Source organism: Dermacentor silvarum, chromosome 6, assembly GCF_013339745.2.
Source record: "Dermacentor silvarum isolate Dsil-2018 chromosome 6, BIME_Dsil_1.4, whole genome shotgun sequence".
Taxonomy (NCBI): domain Eukaryota; kingdom Metazoa; phylum Arthropoda; class Arachnida; order Ixodida; family Ixodidae; genus Dermacentor; species Dermacentor silvarum.
In genome coordinates, this window is record NC_051159.1 from 122026077 (window position 1) to 122049332 (window position 23256).

The window sequence follows — 23256 nt, forward strand, 5'->3', positions numbered from 1 at the left end:
AACGCTGGAGTGAGAAAGCATGGCAGCAGCAGCAAGTAAATTGACCTTCGTGCTGCCTCCTGCTTCAACGTGAACTGAGCGGCACAAACGCAACGCACACGAAGCTATCAGCACTCAGCACACTCTGCCCCCATCGCAGAACGCTTTTAGAATAGGGCCCACGCGGCCGTGCCATACGCAGCCGCCGCCGGAGTAGAGCCCCCCAGCCTTGCATGTGATGGAAGATGGCGCACTTTCTCCCCACTGGGGAGGCACCATTGTTGGTGAGCCACCATCGTCGGCTCACCCTCGCACGATTTCACTTGCACATACAGCATATGATGTGCGGTGACAATGTGATCGCCCTTGGACTTTACACTGAACATCAGCAAAGGATACTTTTTGGCCTTTATTAGCTGCAGTGGCGAAATATGCTCCTTGTGCAGTAGCGTAACGGCGCACGGTTTCAGTACGGACTAGCTTTCCAACCACCAAAAATGGAGTGTCCTTGCAGTTCTGTGAAAGTTGCCATGTTGAAATATGTAAACCGTACTTGGGGCGACACACTTTTGCTAAATGGAACGATATTGGCTAAGCACATGACAGTCGCGATTCTGTGTTGCAAAAATGTGCCAATTACACTTTTGACTAATGTACTGCACAGAAACAGTATTTCATTTGACAAGTGCACACGTGTGCTTCAATGCTGATTTTTAAAAAAAATGTGCAGATAGCAGTTTTTCAGGTTCTTCAGCATTTTGTAGCACATTGGTTGTTCTGGTGTGCATTGGTGATTTACATTTGCAATGCCGACACACTGTGTGAGCAAGAGCATGCTTTACTTAAAAGTAATGTCACAGTACCCCAGTGAAACAGTTAGTGAGTCTAGCACTCAAAAACAATGTACTATACGTGCTTTCATAATGGCTTGAGAGAACTAGACAGTTCATGTTTTTATTTGGAGGTAATGCGGGGTGCGTTGCAAGTAATGTTTAGGCAAATTTCGAAGTGTGTGGGATAATTGGGGACTAAATTAAGATTGATAAACCCTCGTTTTCTGCCTGTTTAGGTATCTTATATGATACGCTGAATTTTTTCTGTTACCTTGGGAGAACCAAACAGGGCAGCAATTTTATATTTGGAGAGAATGGAGACCATGTTACGGGTGATGTGCACAGACTTTTTTTTTTTGAGGTTTATTGTAAACATTCTTAACAATACACATACATTTAGGAAATTGTCAGAGTCTCGAATTATGAGCTTTGAAGATAATTACTGAATGCTCGTTTTCTCCATATTTTCTTGCATTGTACAAGGCGAGAACTATACTTCCCCACTTTCCTTGGTAAGGGTGTCGAATAGTGATTTTTGACAACGAATCGAATAGGGCCAGGAGCAAATCAAATATCGAATAGGTTTCAAATAATCAACAGCTGTTACCACAATTAATATAAAATGATGTTCACATCCCAGTATTCTTAAGCTTAGCAAGTTTCTGTCATTACATAGTATGTTATAAAGTGTTGTTTATTAAAAGCACAAATGGAACATTAGGAGCAAACTAGCAGTTTCCTCGCATGTACAAGGCTCTTAGAAGAGCGCAAATGATCGCCGGTATGGCCTGTAAGGTATGGCTACCTAAGCGACATGTAGCCTGCTCCACTACGCAGGTTCTCATGTTTTATGTCTATACTATGCCCGGGGGGGGGGTGAAAATTTATCTTACTTTTGCTCCAATTTTATGTTTAATTGGGTACAGTTGACATTCTGAAATATTCTAAAAGTATTTGAAAAATATTCGCATTTACAAATAGTGATCATTCGATTCAAAGGTCGAATCGAATAGGACACTACTCAATTCGTTATTCGAAAGTTTTGAATATATGACACCCCTATTCCTTGGTGAGCTAAACAAGGCACCTTATTTACATTTAGTTCAAACAGGGGGGGCATGTTGCGGGTGGTGTACAATCAAAGTTTAAACTGCAGGTAAATTAAGTGTATCTTTGTAGGAAATTACTTGTACAAGCAGTTCCAGAGCATCAGAAGCTCACTTCACAAATTGTGTGGGCGGTTTGCCGTACGTGCTTGAAAGCATTGTACTATGGCCATTATTGCAATGTTTTCCACTGTCCTAGAACTGCATGCGTCATTGAGTTCAGTGAAAATAGGGCCCCATGTTAGGTGTAATGTATGGTGAAAGTTTAATGTTTCTAAATGATGTGCTTTCGAAATAATTATCGAGTACTTATTTGCCCCTCTGTGTGCTTGCCCCTCTGTCCTTGAGGAACTAAGCGTGGTAGCAGCTTCATATTTGGCGGCAACATGAAAAGGGGGGGGGGGGGGGGACATCGCTTCTGATGTTAATGCAATTTATAATGCCTGTACATGGGTTACTTATGATATTGCACAAGCAGTATATGCAAGTTAGCATCATGCAATAAAAATATGACAGAGTTTTTATGTGCACAAAATGGACTCCCATTTCATAAGTCATATGCAGGCAACTTGTGGTTTAACTACAGGCACTTGAAATTCTTTTTGCAAATGCTTGAAAGAAGCAGCCTCGCTGGAAATTGGGCTGCGATTCTGCAAGGTCACACTAGCCTGCTGTGCTTTTCGGTAACTTTAGTCTGCAGTTGCTCGTACCTTAGCCCCCCCCCCAAAAGGCCCTAACAAATGGTCTTTGCTAGATTGTGCTGTTGCATGCTCATGAATGTGCACACCTACAGTGCCAACAGAGGCCGCGGATGGCATGCACCCAGCACTAGATCGCAGAATGTGTTGCCTGTACATAGTGTGGCAATGCATTTCGCTCCATTGCTTTTATTCTGCAGCGGTAGCTGCATGAGGGACATTTTGTAAGGCTGCCATATCAGAGTGACCAAGACTTTCGTATGACTTAGCTATTTAAGAACTCGTAAGTGGATTATCATAACAAAAGGATCTAGGCACAAGTCCGACGGATTGAAATGTCGGCATCTTAATGGACAATTTGCAAAACCCAAACACAGAAGAGTGCTGCATTGCAAAGCTGTTTTCCAACTGAAAAATCTCTTCCACACGGACCACTTTTCTTCCCTTAGTGTGTGCAGAGTTCTTTTAGAAAAGGTGCGATCAGGAGGGCACTGGAGGGTGGTATGTATAAAATGTCTTACACTCGGTTAGGTTTTGGCTCTTTTGAAAACTAGCCTGGAAATTTAGTTGTCACTCTTCCCAAAACATCCGCATAGTAAGGTGAAAAGTTATGTTCCTGTTGATTTGCACACCTAAATCTCCATCACAATACAACTTCCATGCTTGGCCGTGCCAGGCAGTGGCGACAGCTTGGTTATAATGGTTGAAAAGGGGATCAAAGGGGGAGAATTGGCTTGCACTCCACGCACTAGAGTATTCGTTTGCAAAGCAGGTTTCCTTTGAAAGCTGGCATTACAGTTAGTGGATTTTGAAAAATGTCCAGGGACCACTCACGTAAGTTGGCCAAATGTTAGTGCTACCAAGACTCATTCAATAATTATCACACGCATAGGGCACTGTTCTTCTCCCATGCACTCTTCTATTCGAAAGTCCCATGCACACGTTTTCTTAAACCACATTACATCAAACCTTACAGCTGGGACAAATGGACCGCTATCCCAGGACCTGCACATCCACTCTTGTGGCCACTTCTGGTGTGACACATATGCGGTGTGCTGAGCCTTGTACAGATGATGTAAGTTCTGGAACTAGGCTCTCTGCCTGTGCAGCACAGCTACAGCTGGAGGTCATTTAAGTCAATCATGAGCAAGAACAAGATTGCTGGGGTTTGCATTTTGTCTCCAGCTAATTTCCTGTGCACGTCACTGGCTGAATGGAAAGACTGTGGAAGGAATAGTGTTGCACAATTGGCAAGTCTTCCACCTCCCTGTTAGCCATGCAGCTGGTTCTCCTTCTGTTGACGCTACAAAGCGTGTACTACAAATAGTATCAGCTTTTCATGTTTTCATAAATGAAACTGGCACCACAGCCCCAATATTTTCATTGATTTATATACAAGGTCGTACGGAAATAGTAATAAAAAAAAGGCCTCAGTAGTGAACAGTCTGAGGAGGAATAAGACCTGCAGATTGCGAGTGCAGACACAGGAACGCACGTTCCATCTACTCGCGATGTGCAGCCACAGCCACAACCAGGATTGCAGTATTATATGCATGATCATGAGAAGGAATTAAATTTACGGAAGAATAAAAATGGGTTGGAGTGCATACGGCAGGCATTGCCAAATCCTGACTGGGAGCTTACCACTTTCGTTCAAAAGAGAAGTGTGCAATCATTGCATTCTACCGGCGCTAACATATGGGTTTAACGAAGAAGCTCAAGAACGAGTTAAGGACCGCTCAAAGAGCGATGGAACGAAAAATCATATGCACAGACCTTTATTGCATCATTCATTTGAGACTTTAGTGTAACACTACTTCACAGTTGAATCAAGGAAAGCGAAGGATAGGATTGGAAAGGAATAAACTTTATTTGTCCAACGGTATGGCTGTTGGTGCCCGGGGCTAGGAAAGCGAAGAATAACCCGTATAAAAATTTTTGTTAAGTCGCGTATTTCGTTAAATCAGTTCGGCTGTACCAGTCGGTGTATATATGTTAACCCTTCCAATGTATTTCTTCCTTGTCTTACTTCCGGTGATATCAAAATAATAAGAAAGTGCAGTACCTGAGGTGTTCTCAATTGATGTTCTAACCAATCCAAACGAAGTTGGGTGTTTGTAACTACCTTGTTGTAACTAAAACCCCTATGTATAAAAAGTAGCGACACTCTCCTCCGCCTTCCCTCCTCCTCGTTTCTCCTCTCTTTCGCGCTCCTTTTTCGACCGTTGCGCCGCCTACACCGCTTGTAACACGTGCACTTGTTTATCTTTCACCGCTGATCAGATTCGACGATCGCAGACTGTGTTCGCCGCTATCGTCGTGCTCCTCGCCAGTCGGTAGACGCTTCTCGGGCGAAAATGGCGATGGAGCGTGATCGTAAGCAAACGCAGCCAGCGCCCGGGGGCTCAACGGTCCACGTGATGCCATTAGGCCAATACCGACGCGGCGTCGGCCTCGGACAGGGTGTGCGAGGAGGCGGCGGCATTCTTCAAAGCGTGACGCTACTTTTTATATATAGGGGTTTCAGTTGTAACCGTCGTGGTTGTAACAAGTGGGTAGCCGAAATTTCCCTTTTGAAAACAGACATGTTATAAACAATGCATTATCAACAGAATTTTTTTTTAGTTGAGTTTTTTTTGTCTAGTTTTAACCAAGAGTGTTTATTTAGTTTCTTTCTCTAGCAATGTGATTTTATGCGAGACTTATCTGTAATCGTGCGGGATGACAACATGGCGCCTTCCATTCTTATGAGGAAAAGAGGCTGATTTTAATAGAATCCTGAATATTTGTGAGCAGTGCTGTGAAGAATCGTGAAAGAGCTCTTGTGGGGTTTGGTTGGTGAAGTAAGAAAGGTACTATTGCCAAGTGCTACAAGTAGGGCTTATAATGACGTTGTTTCACTTCGGAAACTGCGTCGCCCTAGCATACGTGCCGTATCTCCTCACCTACAAGTACTCCGGATTGTAAGTATTGGAAACGTCCCTGTGGGCCGAATTCTACCGAACTGCCGCTGCAGCTTGTTTATTTCACGCCAGCAGCGATTGGAAACGCGCTTATGTTCAAGCACATTCACCGCTGCCTGTCGCTTGTCGATATGCCGGTTTTGGTATTAGTTTCGTGGTAGAAACGAAAAGTTGTTTCCTGTAGATACCTGTTACCACGGTAGCTGATATATATATATATATATATATATATATTTCAGATGTAGACGTGTTCGTAGTCCGTGCCATAAGACGTTATTGGTTCGATATTGTAAGAGAATATCGTCATTAGTCATTAAGTCATCCCATAGTGTAGCGATTGTAACTCAAGCGAAAGCACACTGATTATCTTTCAAACAGTGGGATTGTATACGCTGAACTATAAAGGCGCACAAACTATACCGACATATTTTGTTTAAAGCCACTTTATAAAAAGAAAGGATGAAGGGCCACTAAGGCAATGCCTTGGTGCCATCATAAACCGCGGAAGATGTATCTCGCACCTGGTTTTAAACCATACTTAAAATCACCATAGTGACCAGGTAATTAGCAATAGCCGCAAAAACAAGCCACTGCAAAAGTGAAGTGGGAGCACAGTTACCGATGTTACCAGCGGCATAATTTTTCTGTTTTCATGATTCGTTGTAAATGTTTACGTTACTGTGCGCCTGCTGCATGCGCAATGTCTACTAGTTTGATTTGTGATTGCCGTCATGCAGCTGGGGCCGTATTCTAAAACGTTCCACTTCGGTGAAATTTCTTTTTTCGCTTTCAGGCGCGCGTTGATTGAGCAAAATTGAATGACGTCTGGCTCAACCAGCCAATCAGCTCATCCAATTTTGCTAAAACAGCCAATTATCGCGCGCCTGAAAGCGAAAAACAAATTTCGCCGAAGTGGAACGTTTCAGAATACGGCCCCTGGGAATGCATGATAAAATTTATGCCAAATTTGTTCTTTCCTCCCTTCTTTCAGATCGGAATATGGAGCATTTTGGAAGTGTGTGCAGGCCGCAGCAATGTATATCGTTATGCAGCTCTGCAAAATGTTGATCCTGGCAACATTTTTTCCCCCCGGTGATGTTTCCTCAGTTGGTGGATTTGATGTTCTTGGGGTAAGTGAACAACAATGTGGGTTGTTGCTATCCTCTAAAAAAAGGCAACGAAACACAAGGGATTTATCAATAGCTCACTGCTTGTGTAATAGTGTTAGAATTTTTGACAGGATGTGTGTTCCGTGCATCTATTGCTGCTTGAAATAAGGAAAATGCTTATATCCGCTGCTACAGCATGTTTTTTCTAGCAGTTTTTATTGCTGCCAGCATGCATGCCAGCTTGGTTGTCACAGAAATCTACATCCTCGAGTCAATGCTAAGCTGAAGTAATACTTAAAAAATCTGCGACAAAATGCTGTGACATTATGAACATGAGCTTGATCTATATTTGAATATCACGCTATGCAGAATATGATTAATGCAAGCTATTCTCTACCACGTTGACTGTTTAATGCTACAACAGTATGTTATTGTCTCTGCTGGTAGAACAAACGTGCAAATTATGGAAATTTTCACGTGGCTGGAAAATTGCCTCCGCAGAATTGTTGAAAATTTTTTTCATATATATATATTGACACGTATACATCTTTATCTTTCACCGGTGGCCGCTTTCCACCGGCTAACAAATGTTAAACGTTATCGCTCGGCGCAGGACGCGCCTGTGTCGGAGGTTTCTAGAACGTTATCGATGCTTCTTTCCGTTGCCTGTTTTCACAGACGCTTATGTTATCTGATTGTGTGACCGATGCGAATTATCTAGAACTTTCTGGAAGACACTCGGGCATCAGGGATTAATCTGGAACCTTCGATGACTCAGGTATAAAAGCCGACGCGTTTCGCCGCTGATCAGATTCCGACGATCGCCGACTGTGTTCGCCGCTATCGTTGTGCTTCAAGTGTAACTTGCTTTTGTGGGCACAGGTTCGCCCAATAAAGAATCAGTTTCGTCATCCCCAGTTTTACGACTGTTTGCTTCATCGTCACTACTACGTGACATCTGGTGGAGGTGCTTTTATGTCCTTGTACCGGACCCCCCCGTCCAGCCGTGAGCCAAGCCCACACCGTCTAGAAGACGTCGACGCCTACCCCGACCAGCGAGCTAGTCGCAGGCTACTGAACCTGCCACCGGAGTACGAACCCCTACCTGAGAAGACCAAGAGGGCAAAAGTCATGACCTCGGCAGCAGCTACCATGACAGCCCCTGTACCAACATCTGCGGTCGTGATGCAACAATCCAGGGAGCCGCCGACTTTCCGCGGTTCGCCATGTGAAGACGCCGAAAGCTGGCTGGAGGCATACGACCGGGTCGCTACGTTCAACAAGTGGGACTGCGACGAAAAGCTGCGCCATGTTTACTTCTCTCTTGAAGACGGCGCCAGAACCTGGTTCGAGAATAGGGAACGTTCACTAACAACCTGGGACCTCTTCCGAGCCGCCTTCCTGGACACCTTCACGAGCGTCGTCCGTAAAGAAAGAGCTGCAGCCTTGCTGGAAAACCGTGTACAGCTCCCGAATGAGAGCATCGGTATGTACACTGAAGAAATGACTCGATTGTTCCGGCACGCCGATCCAGCTATGCCCGAAGACAAGAAAGTTCGCTTGCTCATGCGGGGAGTTAAGCAGGAGCTATTCGCCGGACTGGTACGGAATCCACCAACAACAGTCCAAGACTTTCTCTCGGAGGCTACGACGATCGAGAAAGCACTGGACATGCGCAACCGGCAATACAATCGCCGTTCGACGCCACACTACGTCGAAGTCCAAGGACTTTCCGACGACCTACGAGACACCATCAGGGCGATAGTACGCGAAGAGCTGCAGAAGTTGCTACCGTCGTCGCAGCCTCAAGTTGCTTCCATCGGCGATATCGTGCGGGAGGAAATCCAGCAATCGCTAGGACTTCCCGAATCGCCGCAACCCGAGCCGGAAGCGCTGACCTACGCCGCCGTCGCCCGTCGTCAAGGCCCCCCTCCGCGCTCGCGCCAGGGCCCCGTAACGCCGCAGTTCCGACGTCCACCACCGCCGCCGCCAGCACGCCCGCCCGTCGCCCAGCGCAGCTACCAGAGGAAGACGGACATTTGGCGCGCCCCCGACCACCGCCCGCTCTGCTATCACTGCGGGGAAGCCGGCCATGTCTACCGCCGATGCCCATACCGCGAGATGGGCCTACGAGGGTTCGCCGTCAACGCGCCGCGTCCAGTGCGGGGTGAACGACCGCGCGACATTGCCGACTACCTCGCCGGAGCCCAGTGGCAACCCCGACGACCCTCACGCTCGCCGTCACCAGGCCGCTACATCTCGCCGCATCGTCATCAGTACACCGGTCCCACCCGGGGCCGATCTCCCAGCCCTTACCGGGGAAACTAAAGGCAGCAACCGATGGAGGTGCGGTTGCTGTACGACGCAATGCCGAAGATCCTCCGCCGACGACGACGACGATTCGCGAATCATTACGACGAGATACCAGCACGCCGCCTAGCAACAGCCTTGACAGCACTTCGCCGCCGCAAGAAGACCGGCCGACGCGACGTAGCAGCAGCGGAGCAAGCCGACGCAGCCGTGATCCGACGCCACGACTTAACCGTAATGCTAGACGACGGTCTACCGACTTAGACGTGCTCATCGACGGTCATAACGTCACCGCTCTCGTCGACACTGGAGCCGACTATTCCGTCTTCAGTGGCGCGTTCGCCGCCAAGTTAAAGAAGGTGAAGACGGCCTGGCAAGGATCTGATATCCGGACAGCTGGAGGCCACCTAATAACGCCGGCTGGAATCTGCACAGCCCGAGTCACGGTAAACAACCGCACTTACCCGGCGAGCTTCGTAATCCTGCAGCACTGCTCCAGGGATGTCATCCTAGGCATGGACTTTCTAAACCAATACGGTGCAGTCATCGACTTAAGATCCAGGTCGATAACGCTTTCAACGCACAACGCGCTACCACCGGATACAAGCATAAGTTACCATGCCTTGAATGTGCTTGAAGAACAAGTCACCATTCCGCCTCGCTCCAGCGTAATGATTTCCGTCGGTACCGAAGTGCCTGCAGACATGGAGGGCATCATCGAGGGCGATCATCACCTACTGCTCGACCGTGAAATTTGCGTCGCTAGAGGCATAGCTGAGCTACGTGCAGGGAAAGCAAGGGTGATGCTCACGAACTTCAGCCCTGAATACAAGCACATTAACAAAGGCACCACGGTCGCCTACATCGACGAAATAGTACAAGCCAGCAGTGCTTTCGCCTTCACGGATTCCAGTGCACCTGCAACGACGACTATAATACCTGAGCCTTCTTTCGACGTCAATCAGAACCTTCCCAGGCATAAGAAAGAACAACTAAAAGCTCTGCTCCTGCAATACAAGGACTGCTTCTCGTCGTCGTCAAAAGTTCGACAAACCCCTGTCGCCAAGCACCGCATCATCACCGACGAAAATGTCCGCCCACTCCGTCAGAGCCCGTACCGAGTTTCGGCGCGCGAACGTGAAGCCATAAGGCACCAAGTCGACGAAATGCTACGCGACGACATCATCCAGCCGTCCAAGAGTCCGTGGGCGTCCCCCGTGGTGTTAGTGAAGAAGAAGGATGGAACCCTACGTTTCTGCGTCGATTATCGTCGCCTCAACAAGATCACGAAGAAGGACGTATACCCCCTCCCACGGATTGACGACGCGTTGGATCGACTCTACAACGCAAAGTATTTTTCGTCGATGGACCTCAAAACCGGCTACTGGCAAATTGAAGTCGACGAGAGGGACCGGGAGAAGACTGCCTTTATAACACCAGACGGACTGTTCCAGTTCAAGGTCATGCCGTTTGGTCTTTGCTCGGCACCTGCGACTTTCCAACGCGTCATGGATACAGTACTGGCAGGCTTGAAATGGCAGACTTGCCTTGTCTATTTGGACGACGTCGTTGTGTTTGCCTCAAGCTTCGAAGAACACCTGCGGCGCCTTGAAACAGTTCTTCAAGCAATCAAAACCTCCGGACTCACGTTAAAGCCAGAGAAGTGCCGCTTCGCATATGAGGAGCTCTTGTTCTTGGGCCACGTAATTAACAAGTCTGGAGTGCGCCCCGACCCTCAGAAAACTGCGGCCATCTCCAACTTTCCTCCGCCCGCTGACAAGAAGGGAGTGCGTAGATTTCTTGGACTGTGCGCCTATTACAGGCGCTTCGTCAAGAATTTTTCACGGATCGCTGAGCCACTGACGTATCTCACGAAGGCCGACGTCGAGTTCAAGTGGGAGACGCCGCAAATCGAAGCATTTGAAGAACTGAAGCGACGCCTGCAATCGCCGCCAATACTTGCGCATTTCGACGAAAACGCCGATACTGAAGTCCACACCGACGCAAGCAGCGTAGGACTCGGCGCCGTTCTTGTGCAGAGGACTGACGGACTAGAAAGGGTTGTAAGTTACGCTAGCCGGTCGCTATCGAAGGCGGAATCAAATTATTCCACAACAGAAAAGGAGTGCCTCGCCATCATCTGGGCTACATCAAAGTTTCGCCCCTACCTCTATGGCAGGCCCTTTAAAGTCGTGAGCGACCACCACGCCTTGTGTTGGCTAGCTAACTTGAAGGATCCTTCAGGTCGCCTCGCACGATGGAGTCTGAGACTTCAAGCATTCGACATCACCGTCGTTTACAAGTCCGGGCGAAAGCACTCTGACGCCGACTGCTTGTCTCGCGCCCCCGTCGAACCGCCGCCTCAGGACGACCCGGATGACGACACTTTCTTGGGACCCATCAGTGCCGACGAATTCGCCGAACAACAGCGAGCCGACCCGGAACTAAGGAGCCTTGTAGACTACCTGGAAGGCAAGACCGTCATTGTGCCGAAGGTGTTCAGGCGAGGATTGGCGTCGTTTTTCTTGCAAAACGACATTCTTCTAAAGAAGAACTTCTCGCCTCTCCGAGCCAACTACCTCCTCGTGGTACCCTCAGCATTGCGTCCAGAGGTTCTGCAAGCTCTCCATGACGACCCAACGGCTGGACACCTCGGCTTTTCCCGCACGCTCGCGAGGATACAAGAAAAATACTACTGGCCTCGCCTCTCTGCCGACGTCGCCCATTACGTAAGGACATGCCGAGACTGTCAGCGACGCAAAACACCGCCGACAAGGCCAGCCGGACTTCTACAGCCGATCGAGCCACCTCGCCGACCGTTCCAGCAGATCGGGATGGACTTACTGGGGCCTTTTCCGACGTCGACGTCCGGGAATAAATGGATCGTCGTAGCTACGGACTACCTCACCCGCTACGCCGAAACAAAAGCCTTGCCCAAAGGCAGTGCCGCCGAGGTAGCCCGATTTTTCGTTGAGAACATCCTCCTGCGTCACGGTGCCCCAGAAGTCCTCATCACCGACAGAGGTACGGCATTCACGGCTGAACTAACTCAAGCCATCCTGCGATACAGCCAGACAAGCCATCGCCGCACCACCGCCTACCACCCGCAGACGAATGGCCTCACCGAGCGCCTAAATAAGACCATCGCCGACATGCTGGCAATGTACGTCGACGTCGAACACAAGACGTGGGATGCCATCCTTCCGTACGTGACCTTCGCATACAACACGGCCATGCAAGAAACGACGCACATGGCGCCGTTCAACCTGGTGTACGGAAGGAACCCGGCAACGACGCTTGACGCCATGCTACCGGACGTCACCGACGAAGAAAATCTCGACGTTGCCACCTATTTGCAGCGTGCCGAAGAAGGTCGACAGCTCGCCCGCTTGCGCATCAAGAACCAGCAGAGGACCGACAGCCGACACTACAATCTTCGACGACGCAACGTCGAGTACCAGCCCGGCGACCGTGTTTGGGTCTGGACTCCGATACGCCGACGAGGACTTAGCGAGAAACTGTTGCGTCGCTATTTCGGGCCATATAAGATAATCCGACGTATTGGCGCACTGGACTATGAGGTCGTGCCAGACGGCATTTCGCAATCACAGCGGCGCCGGGCACGACCTGAAGTCATCCATGTGGTGCGTCTTAAACCTTTCTACGCCCGCTGACGACATTCGGTACTGTGTTACTTTGTTATTGTTTTTTTTGTTGTTTATAACGCATTGTTTTGTTTTCGCTTTCGTGCTTGTAGCATCGGGACGATGCTTTTTAAGGGGAGGGTATTGACACGTATACATCTTTATCTTTCACCGGTGGCCGCTTTCCACCGGCTAACAAATGTTAAACGTTATCGCTCGGCGCAGGACGCGCCTGTGTCGGAGGTTTCTAGAACGTTATCGATGCTTCTTTCCGTTGCCTGTTTTCACAGACGCTTATGTTATCTGATTGTGTGACCGATGCGAATTATCTAGAACTTTCTGGAAGACACTCGGGCATCAGGGATTAATCTGGAACCTTCGATGACTCAGGTATAAAAGCCGACGCGTTTCGCCGCTGATCAGATTCCGACGATCGCCGACTGTGTTCGCCGCTATCGTTGTGCTTCAAGTGTAACTTGCTTTTGTGGGCACAGGTTCGCCCAATAAAGAATCAGTTTCGTCATCCCCAGTTTTACGACTGTTTGCTTCATCGTCACTACTACGTGACAATATATATATATATATAAAGCTAGGTCCTGTAGCTAGCACTGTTTTTTCCGAATGTTGCTGTACTAGCTAGCCTGACTTGGCATTCTTGTACTGATCAGGTCATCAATTTTTCAAATTCACTCTAAGGTCTCGAAAATCAAGCAAGAAGTGACTGCCCCCAGAATAATCAACATTTGATGAAAGAGATCATTTGCGAAGAAAAAGTCATGTGACATCCATCATTTGTTGGTGCACTGTAACATTGGGAAATTGCGATATTTTTGACCTTGGGGACTAGTGATTTTCAGTTACCATTGCCTGGTTTTTAATATGTGCCTTGTTAATGTGTTATGCATTACTGATGACTAAGCTTTTGTGTGTTGACAAGTGGTGTTCATTCCTAGCAAGAAAACCAAATGAATTTCATGCTAGTGAATAAGTATCATCTTGGTGATACTATCACCAACTTGTTAATATGTGTACAGCTTTTGCATTATTTTTTAGATGATGCCTACTGGCTTATCCTAATAATTTTGCAACACAGTAGTAGAAAGCACTGTAGTTCATACCAGGTAAAGGGTAATGGAAAATTATTACGATGACTACAAGTTTTAGAAACATGTTGCTACAGGTTTATAACATTTTGTGCTTTGTATGCTTACAATCACATTTGTTAGTGCCGTTGTGTGTTTGGGTCAATTGAAGTGTGCAAGTAGGTTATGCTTTAAATTGCATTCAGAAACATTGCACTGAATTTTTCTCTGCCAGGTGCCCTTTCGAATGGACGTGGTGAGCAAATTTGGTCGAATGGTCTTGCAAAGCATGGTTGCTAGAAGTGGCAGTTGTGTGCATTGCTTTAGAGCTCGCTTAAGAGTTACACGCATTGTCGTCCTTGCTTCCTATTTTTTGTTTTGAAGGAAAGAGAAGACTAGCCTGTATCTTCTCTTTTTTTATTCCCCCCTGAGTGACGTTTGTACGCTGCATGATGATCCCAGTTGATTTTATTTCTTATGTTGTCTTGGCTGAAAATGCTGGCAAAGTTCTAAGCCGCACACATGTAAAAAAAAAGAAAAAAAAAAGAAAACATATCACCACGACCACATCAGCTGACAGGATTGGTCAGTTTACTTCCTTCATAACATGTAGAAAAGGCAGCTGCCACACTAAGAAGTGAGGAAGTAACCAAAAGGCTTTTGCATATTGTGTGCCCTTAATTTATGCATGTAAAGTAGGCAGCTTGACACACTAGTAGAGTAAACCTGCAACAATGTCATGTGAAACTTGCCAGAAAGTTTTCCTTTGAGGGAAGGAAAAAAACATTCCAGTGGGGGTTCTGTATAATTTGTTCTGGTGTAGGGCCTGCAGCAATTTCACATTGCATGCTTCAGTGGACCTTGCTGTGACTCTTAATGTGTACTTAATGCAGCAGAAAAAAAAAACTTTGAATAGTGATGACTTATTGCTTTTGTCACCTTCAGTTTTTGACCCCATATATGATAAAAATGGCCACCTTTATGTTAGGTATATGTAAACAGTTGTGTATGTAGGAAGAAGCGGGCAAATATTCGAAGTATTGAATACAAATAGATTATTACACTGTGACTATTCGTATTCATAATTGAAAATGAAATATTCGGTATTCTCTAAAACCTTAAGCTAGCCTAATAGTACTTTGCAGCAACCGGCTATTAAAGTATTGGTACATTTCTCTGTCTGCTGAACAAAGTATCACAAATTATCAGAAGTGAAACAATTACAAAAGTTTTCAAAGCAATAAGGAAATGAAATGGGTAATTTACCCGCGGCCGCCATTTTACCATTGTTACGCACCACCATGCCTTATGTTGGCTTTCCACGCTCAAGAACTGGTCTGGACACCTTGGTCGCTGGATTATCTGTCTTCAAGAATACAACTTCACTATTATCTACAAGTGTGGTGAAAAGCATCAGGACACAGATGCGCTTTCGTGCTGCCCCTTCCTACGACACCATGCCATGGTTCCGCTCCTACCTTCCGCGACAAGCTTTCGTACCGTCCTTCCCCACATGTGTTGTCCTTAACCGCTATTGACCAGATTCCTTCTGATGACCATGGATCTCTCGTATCTCACCAACTCTCAGACTTCTACTGTCAACGTATCGTAGACCGCCTTCAGGGAACTTCGCGCCCGCCCAACGCCCGCCTTCGTCGACAGCTGACGCAATTCAAGCTCGACAACTGCGCCCTGTACCGCCATATCTATCACCCTGACGGTCAACGTTGGGTGCCTGTTCTACCTTGCTCTCTTCGCGCTCATGTTATTAAGGCCTATCACAATGACATGACTGCTGGTCACCTTGGTTTTCAGAAAATGTATGACCGCATCAAAGGTCGCTTCTACTGGCCTGGCTTATCGACTAGTGTAGCGCGGTACATCGCTTCTTGCGCCATTTGCCAGCTCCGAAAGCTACCAACATCAGGTCAAAGCGGAGAGCTCCAACCAGTCCCGTGCCCGTCAGCACCATTCGAAGTCATTGGCATTGACCTGTATGGTCCTCTCCCCAGGACTCTTACCAGAAATGAATGGATAGTGACAGCCGTCGACCACTTGACACGTTACGCCGAAACAGCTTGCGTGACTTCGGTGTCGGCTTCTGAAGTGGCTGCATTTATACTTCAAGCATTAATCCTGTGTCACGGTGCTCCTCGTGTCATCCTTAGCGACCGTGGAAGGGCATTCCTTTCACAAATCCTAGACGAATTGATCTGAGCCTCCGGCACCACCCATAAGACAACCTCCAGTTACCACCCTCAAACCAACGGCCTGACTGAGCGCTTTCATCGCACGCTCTCCGACATGATAGCCATGTCCTTTCAACCAGACCACACTAACTGGGACGAAATTTTGCCATTCGTGACATTTGCGTACAATGCCGCCGTACAACAGACAACTGGTTACTCACCATTCTACCTCATCTATGGCCGTTCGCCTCTTCTTTTCTTGACATCTCTTTCTTCTCCGCTTCAGTCACTCCAGCTGCATCCTCTTGTGAACAATATATATCACGCCTCCTCCACTGTCACCAGCCCGCCCGCATCAACACTGAAGCAAGGCAACAGGACCGCAAGAACCTCTATGACGCATCCCATCGCGCAGTGTTCTTCCGCCCGGGCGATGAAGTGTTACTCCGGACACCAGTTCGCACTCCTGGCTTGTGCGACAAGTTTCAGTTTCGGTTCATAGGTCCATAAAGAGTCTTGGAGCATACTTCTCCCGTTAATTATTGCGTCCAACCTATTGTGGTTCCAACTGACCACCGCTGTCATGCTGCCGAGATTGTCCTTGTCTCTCGCATGAAGCCTTTCACAAGGCATTTGCCGTCCCTTTAAGTTGCGGCCAGGCTGGCTGCTCGCATGCGAGGGAAATTAGTGTGGGCATTTCTTAGTCACTTCTTCGTTGGCGGCACATGTTCATCATCTCATCGGTTTCTTCGTCTTCATCGCTTGTGGGGATTCATCTTGAGATTGATCTGTGCCTTGAGTGTGATCGGTCCGCCGCGTCTTCGGGGTGTATTAAAGGTCGTGTTAACGCTACGTCACAGATAATACAAGTTTTGTTTTCGGTCTTACAGCAGAAGCCTACATGACAACCCAGGATTTTTGCTCGTAGTCTGTCTTTTAATGTTTGTACTAGTGTAGTCATGGGGAAGATTTACAACCAGTTAGTTTTTTTCTTACAACAGGGCCTTTTACTTGTATTTATGGCACAGAAGTCCTTCAGTAGCTTTTTTTTTCGGTTTCCACGACTTCTGATTTTTTTTTTTTTTGCAACCATTTATTTAACCTTTTGGAAAGCTACTCATACAACAGCCATTCATTCTTAGACAGCTTTTTTGTAGCCAGGCTCTGAAAATGTTGCTGTTTCTCCTGAAAAGTGAAGCATTGATTGACATAATAAATTAATAGACAGTTATACGAAGTAAGGTTAATAGTTTTATCAGCTGCATAAACTGCTGTAAACATTCACTTACTGACTAAATTTAACAAGCATGTTGTCATGCATGCACACGAAAACACGAACGCATCTCACTCGATGACCGCAGGCACTTGCTGTCAGAACGGTAGAATGAAGAGCGGTAACAGCGGCGGGCGAGTTCCCGTTCGTGCTGCCTCTTGCTTCAATGTGAACTAGGCACGTGAGAACACAGTACACATGGAACCATCAGCTATCTCAGGTCGCCTAGCCTTTGAACCCTCCGTAGATGACTTCCAAGATGTGCGACCACGGTCAGCCGCTGCAGCCGGTGTAGAAAAGAAGTGCATTGCGGCCACAATCTCGTCACACTTGGTCTTAGTACGGAACATCACGGTGACAACTACAGCGGAAATTCACCTGGAGTGTCCATATAATTGCTATCGCAATAAAATGTTGAGAGCTTTAAATGGCAATTAGCAATCATGTGTTTAAAACTGATCCTAATGGTCCCTGATAGATCCTAATGGTCCTGACTAGCGAGGACTCTACGGGTCCTCGCTAGCCAGTACAAGCGTGGTACGTATTAGGCTTAAATAAATAATTGAGCTGTAGATATAAGCACGTGCATTTGACTATTTGATATTCTATACTGACCATTCATATTCGATTCATAGTAAAAAAATCTGATATTCGCCCGCCTCTACTAGGAAGGCTTTATTAACACACGCTTCTACTAGGAAGGCTTTACAAACACACTGTTTTTATTACTAACCTTATCAATAGGTGTAGCCAGTGTGAATGTTAAGATTATCATAAATAAGCGTGCTAATGAACTGCTGGGTAAGTTGAAATATAAATGGAAACAATAAATGAAAACACTTCTTATGCTTGGCTAATTCAAAGTGTGATGTGGCATCATTGCATGGCCAGTCCACTGAAGGATCTTATTTTTACTATGCAGATTAAAAAAAAAATTGTTTGCATAATAGCAAAGTTTCTCCTGTTCTTTTGGACGTCTTTAAGTGGTGGAGGTCGCTTGCATGACAAATCACGAAACACACTTATCTAATTAACAAAATTGTACACTGTGACTTACTTACAGGTGTCATGGTGCTATCAGGGCGAGTACCCATGTGCTCTGAATGTGGTGGGATCAGCCTATTGCATTATCTGCAACAAGCATTATTTGTCTTTCTTGCCTAAAGAAACAGATTAAACAAACATACTCTTGTCCCATAGCCTAGTATTCAAACCTGAACCACAGCAGTGATGTACACTGTGCGGAATGTGGAAAGTGCGGAGATGTGATGTAATTTAGTTTTTGTTTGCATTCCACTTTTTGCTGGCACTATATAGAGCATCCTGTGCAAGAGCTGAATGGCATGTTCTGGTGAATTCAGTTCTCATCCTTGATGTTGATCAGGAAGATGTTCACTTGGAGCTGTTGTGCGGAGCAAATTTACTGGTGTAGCATGCGTGTGTGTACATTTGTATGCCCGTCTTTTGCATGTTGTGTTGTAGTTTGCAGTTAAAGGGACGCCAAAGAGGAGCATTAAGTTAATTTAGACAGATAATTACACCTATGGAATCGTGAATTGGTTCATCTCACTGTGAGAATATGCTTTGTAAGGTAGGAATGACCCAGGGATGTAAGATAGGTGCTTATTTTGCATTTAATATTTTGCAGCAGATACTCATGTTCTCATAGACTTTGACAGTGTTTGCCTAGGGCTAGTAAATTGTTTACCAATCTGTCTGATGGCATCATCATTTGGGCCAACAAACCGGCATGTGTGACTATCCCTCCTCCTTGCCACCTGCACCCTATATCACCGACCACAGTATCCATAGCTGTTTGATGCTACAGAGAAAGCTTTGCTTTAAAAAATGCAGATACAGTTTTGAAAGCAATCATCTATCACTCCAAACTGATTTGTTGTTTCTCTTCCGTGTCCCTTTAAGATGGCATGTGTTGCTGCCACTGCGTCAACTGAATAATGCAGCTGTGTTCTCCTTTCCTGTTGCTCTGTAGGAGTTCCTCAAGGCCACTGTCGACCTGGCCGACCTTGTGGGCCTGCATATAGTGATGACCAAGGTGGCTGGCAAAGGCGAGACCAAGTTCCTGGTCGCTGGTCTGGGATGGGCTAGTGCAGAGCTGCTCATGACTCGTTTCGTGCCTCTGTGGGTCGGCGCCAGGGGGATGGAGTTTGACTGGCGCTATGTGCAGCTCAGCTTTGACTCTAACATTTCGCTGGTGAGTGTGACGAGGGTGCAGTCACTTTAATTTTAGGGCATGTTACCATAAGATTGCATTGAATTCGTGGTCTTTAGTGGTAGAAGAGATTCTAAGGTTACAGTACCAGCAGCAAGACCTTCGAAGGTGAAACAGATCAAATTATTAAAATAAAGCATACTTCAGTTAATAGAGTTTCCGGGCATCATTTAATTTTGTCCATTGGAAATTTAGTTTCACCACATTTCTTGCACCTTCAGAATTATTAAAAGCGCACTGAAGCAGAACTGGTTAAGGATTTTCAATTATTCTGTGAGTTTTGTCAAGTTTACAAAATGTGGACTGCATGCATGAACTTTCTAGATAAATATAAGATATATGAACATCAACTATTTGCTATCTAGCGTACTTGGTATGCATGGAATGCACCCATCCAACCACTTAAAAAATATACCTGATATAAAACATTGTCAGAAACAGGGAAGGAAGCGAACCTAATACACGGACATATAGGCCCCGAGAGCAAGCACCCAGGTGTCTGCCTTTCAACCTCTTTCACTAAAACGCTGTGCACACATCATTCAAATTTACATCAAAGGTCCAGTCAGAACAGTCTTGTCTGCAACACATTTTTAATGTCAATATTTCCATCAGTGCCTTCGCTTTTGATGCACCATCTTGGCGTTCACAATTGTGCATGCAGTGCATGAAAGGGATATTTATATCAAAGACAGTTCTATAGAAAATCACCGACGTGCAGCCGAATGCACTCCAGTTGAAAGTGCTAACACTTTGAGGTGGACAACTGCCACTGGTTGACCACCCTTGGAAGATGTATTGCTGGCAATAAGTAACATCAGTTTAGTAAGTGGTGTCTGTCATTAAGTGGCCACTGCAAATCACTCTTAAGACTATTGAGTGACAGGGCTGCACATTGTGGTTCTCTTCCAACTGTGTGTGTAAAACAGTAAAGTTCTAATTGTTGTCATTGTTCTTCACAATGATAGCTGTTACAGGGCTTTTACCTGCCCTGGAAATTTTTGTGGCAGCATGTGCTTTGTTTTCCTGGAGGAAACGATCTTCAACATGCGTTCTTTTCATGAAAATTAAAAATGTCTCGGTAGGCTGGGTCAGTCTTGCCTGAAAACACCCAGTATAGAATTCCAACAAGCATATGTGAGCAATTCTGTAGCGTTCTTTGTTTGTTTGTTATTATTTATTTATTATTATAGGTTAACCACATCACCACAGCCACACTGGTTTGGCTATGGAACCGACATGACCTGCGTAAAGTGCACCTTCCCATGGTGACAGTGCTGCTTGCCATCACCTGCTACCGGTCACTGCTCGTTGAGTACGTAGACGCATCTCGAATTCTCTCGTTGTACCTGAAGTCATGACCTTTATTTTTACAATGCCTGCCCAGTGACACCAAAACTTGGAGTCACTTAGAAAGCACCACTTTTCCAGTAGTTGATCATAGTTTATGGGCCTATGTGACATGGTTAGAGTTGCAACAACTTTTTTTTAATGGTATAGGGGTGCTCTAAGCACCCTATATAGGGTTCACTTTAGGGGTGCTCTAACTTCTGTTGCTGGTGAAAGCAACACTGTGCAAGGAAAAAGAGAGGAATGAGTTTCTTCTGCTGAGTTAGACATTTACAAACTTGCCACAAAAGGAAATTTGCTCACCCTGAGCACTTGTGCGTTTTACTCTTTAAGTAGGCCTGGCTAGTGTATTCACCATAAAAGAGATAGAGGTGGTAAAAGAAAAGGAAGAGGGAAATAAGACAATTTTCAAAGACCTGTCGTTCTCTGGCCAAGTGTTTTCACAAGCTCTGATCTCGTCCATTGGCAGCTGCACTGTTCAGGTGCAAGGAGCTAGGATTGTGTGGCAAATGCCCTGCTTTGCTCAGTGACTTGAGTATGGGGAAACTCCACTACTACAGAGTCTATGCTAAAGCATTCTTTGGAAAAATAGTTAAAAAGTCTGTAACGGGTCCAGTGCTGAACAATTTCTTGTGCTTCGACATTTTGGGGTACCTAAAACTTTGTGACTTAGTCTAATTAAAAGGAAGTTTGACTTGCTGACTGTAATGAAAATGAAAGATTTGAGTGGAGTTTTTAAAAATAATGTCAAATTATCGGAACCTCATCATACTCATGATTGCACTAGTATATGTGTGCTGAAATTGTACTGTTCCTGTTGCACAGAGGCAACTCTTGCTCCTCATTGAGTCAGCATACGTTGAACCGAATGTCATAAAGTGCAGTTATGCAGCCTACATTTAATACCCATCTATTCCACTGCCCACTTTCAAATTCACCAATTTCGCAATTATGAAAAAGAGCTTGAAATAGCAGAAAGGAAAAAAGAGATAAATGGAAAGCCAGGAATGTAGTCGTAAAAAATATGTAGGGGTGTTATAATAGCGAAATTTTGTATTTGAAGTGAATATGGATATTAGAGAAAAGTGGCCTTTGAATATTGAACAGAATATCAAAGATTTACAAACTAAGTGAAGCGAAATATACTAATAGTTGTGTAGAGTCTGTTAGAAAAAAAAAAGAAAAAGAAAAGACCTCATTTACATTATTTGGTGCATGCAATGCCATTAACAGCTGAATGTCAGGTAAACAGACTAATGTAAATGAGAAACAAGTGAGAAATGATTCCATCTGATGCATCATGGCATTGATATTAATGAAACTGATGAACAGTGTGTTGCCACATGCACGTAGTAGAGTGGGCATTTGGTTTAAGGAACTTGCCACGGTAGCTCAGTGGCTATGGCATTGTGCTGCCGAGCGCGAGGTCGCAGGTTCGATCTGAGTCGCAGTGGCCGCACTCCGATGAGAGCGGGATTCAAAAACGCTCATTTATTGTGCATAGGTGGCACTTCAAAAAACTTGATCTAAATTAATCTGGAGTTCCTCATTACGAACTGCCTCATAATCGGATTGAATTTGGCATGTAATACCCTGGAATTAAATTTTATTGGTTTAAGGAGCTAAGTGACAGATACAGCACCATACATTGTTTTGAAGGAATCCAAACATGGTGGGATTGGCTAAATAATTAAGTGACCTCGATGCACTTGCTCGGGAAGTTGTGTGTGTCTGCGAAACAACCATCGCTTCTCTCGCAGCAGAATTAATCAGAAGTCTCCGCTTGCAGTTTACGGGGCCTTTCTCCGTGTAGACTATGACTACTGCTTTTAGAACTTCTAGTATTCAAACAGGAACAAATATTGGGCAACTTCGAACAGTAAATCCTCAAATTGAATAGCATATACTATTTGATCAGTATTCGGAATTCTGAACATCCACGCGCCTCTAGATATAAGTGATGCACAGAAGGAGAAAGAGGATGGTCACAAGTGGCATAAAAGCCTCAAAGGCTTCTGAAAATTGAGACTGAGAAGATTGAGGAAAATATTAGAGGCGTGAGTTCAACGGATTTAATGAATGCTCTCTTCTTTTTTTGGTCGCAGTAGGCTGTCATAGAAGTACAGTGGTCAGCATGTTGCACCTGCATGTTAAATTTTTTTTTTAAGATTGTGTGTAACACTTGCTTTTTCATTTGCTTTTCAGGCTCATGGTCCAAACTTTGGCGTTTGGTCCCTGGCTTGTGTTGGCCGTCAAACTCATGGCAGCCATCAGTGTTGGTCTTTGTGCCCTACACATCTACTTAAGCCTAACACAAAGCATGAACTCGTACTGAAGGTTTTCTTTCTTGCTTTGTGACCACATACTGTCATAGTCACCCCATCTACAACCTTAAATTTATGTTTAGAAATACAATGCTATTTTTACAGTTCTGGCTGTGCTCTTGTTATCATTTGTTGCTTGTGTTATTATGTGTCTGTGTCAAGT

The 23256-nt window shown here is 45.7% G+C and overlaps 1 protein-coding gene across 2 annotated transcripts; it reads left to right on the forward strand.

Annotated features, from left to right (window-relative positions):
- The first annotated feature begins 5277 nt into the window (after positions 1-5277).
- On the forward strand, positions 5278-23200 carry LOC119455924 (transmembrane protein 147-like). Of its 2 annotated transcripts, XM_037717459.2 has the most exons (6): positions 5278-5579; positions 6571-6709; positions 13960-13980; positions 19180-19401; positions 20613-20734; positions 22975-23200. In XM_037717459.2, the coding sequence occupies exons 1-6, from the start codon at positions 5503-5505 to the stop codon at positions 23102-23104; spliced, it is 711 nt and encodes a 236-aa protein (XP_037573387.1). In that variant the 5' UTR covers positions 5278-5502; the 3' UTR covers positions 23105-23200. The 2 variants fall into 2 exon arrangements, with proteins under 2 accessions (XP_037573387.1, XP_037573388.1); XM_037717460.2 differs by lacking the exon at positions 13960-13980 and having other exon boundaries at positions 5294-5579.
- Positions 23201-23256: the final 56 nt, after the last annotated feature.

Coding starts and splice junctions, on each gene's coding strand:
- LOC119455924 (XM_037717459.2), top strand. CDS start 5,503: ATGACGTTGTTTCACTTCGGAAACTGCGTCGCCCTAGCATACGTGCCG. Junction 6,710..13,959: donor GTGGATTTGATGTTCTTGGG/GTAAGTGAACAA, acceptor TTTCTCTGCCAG/GTGCCCTTTCGAATGGACGT. Junction 19,402..20,612: donor TTGACTCTAACATTTCGCTG/GTGAGTGTGACG, acceptor TTATTATTATAG/GTTAACCACATCACCACAGC.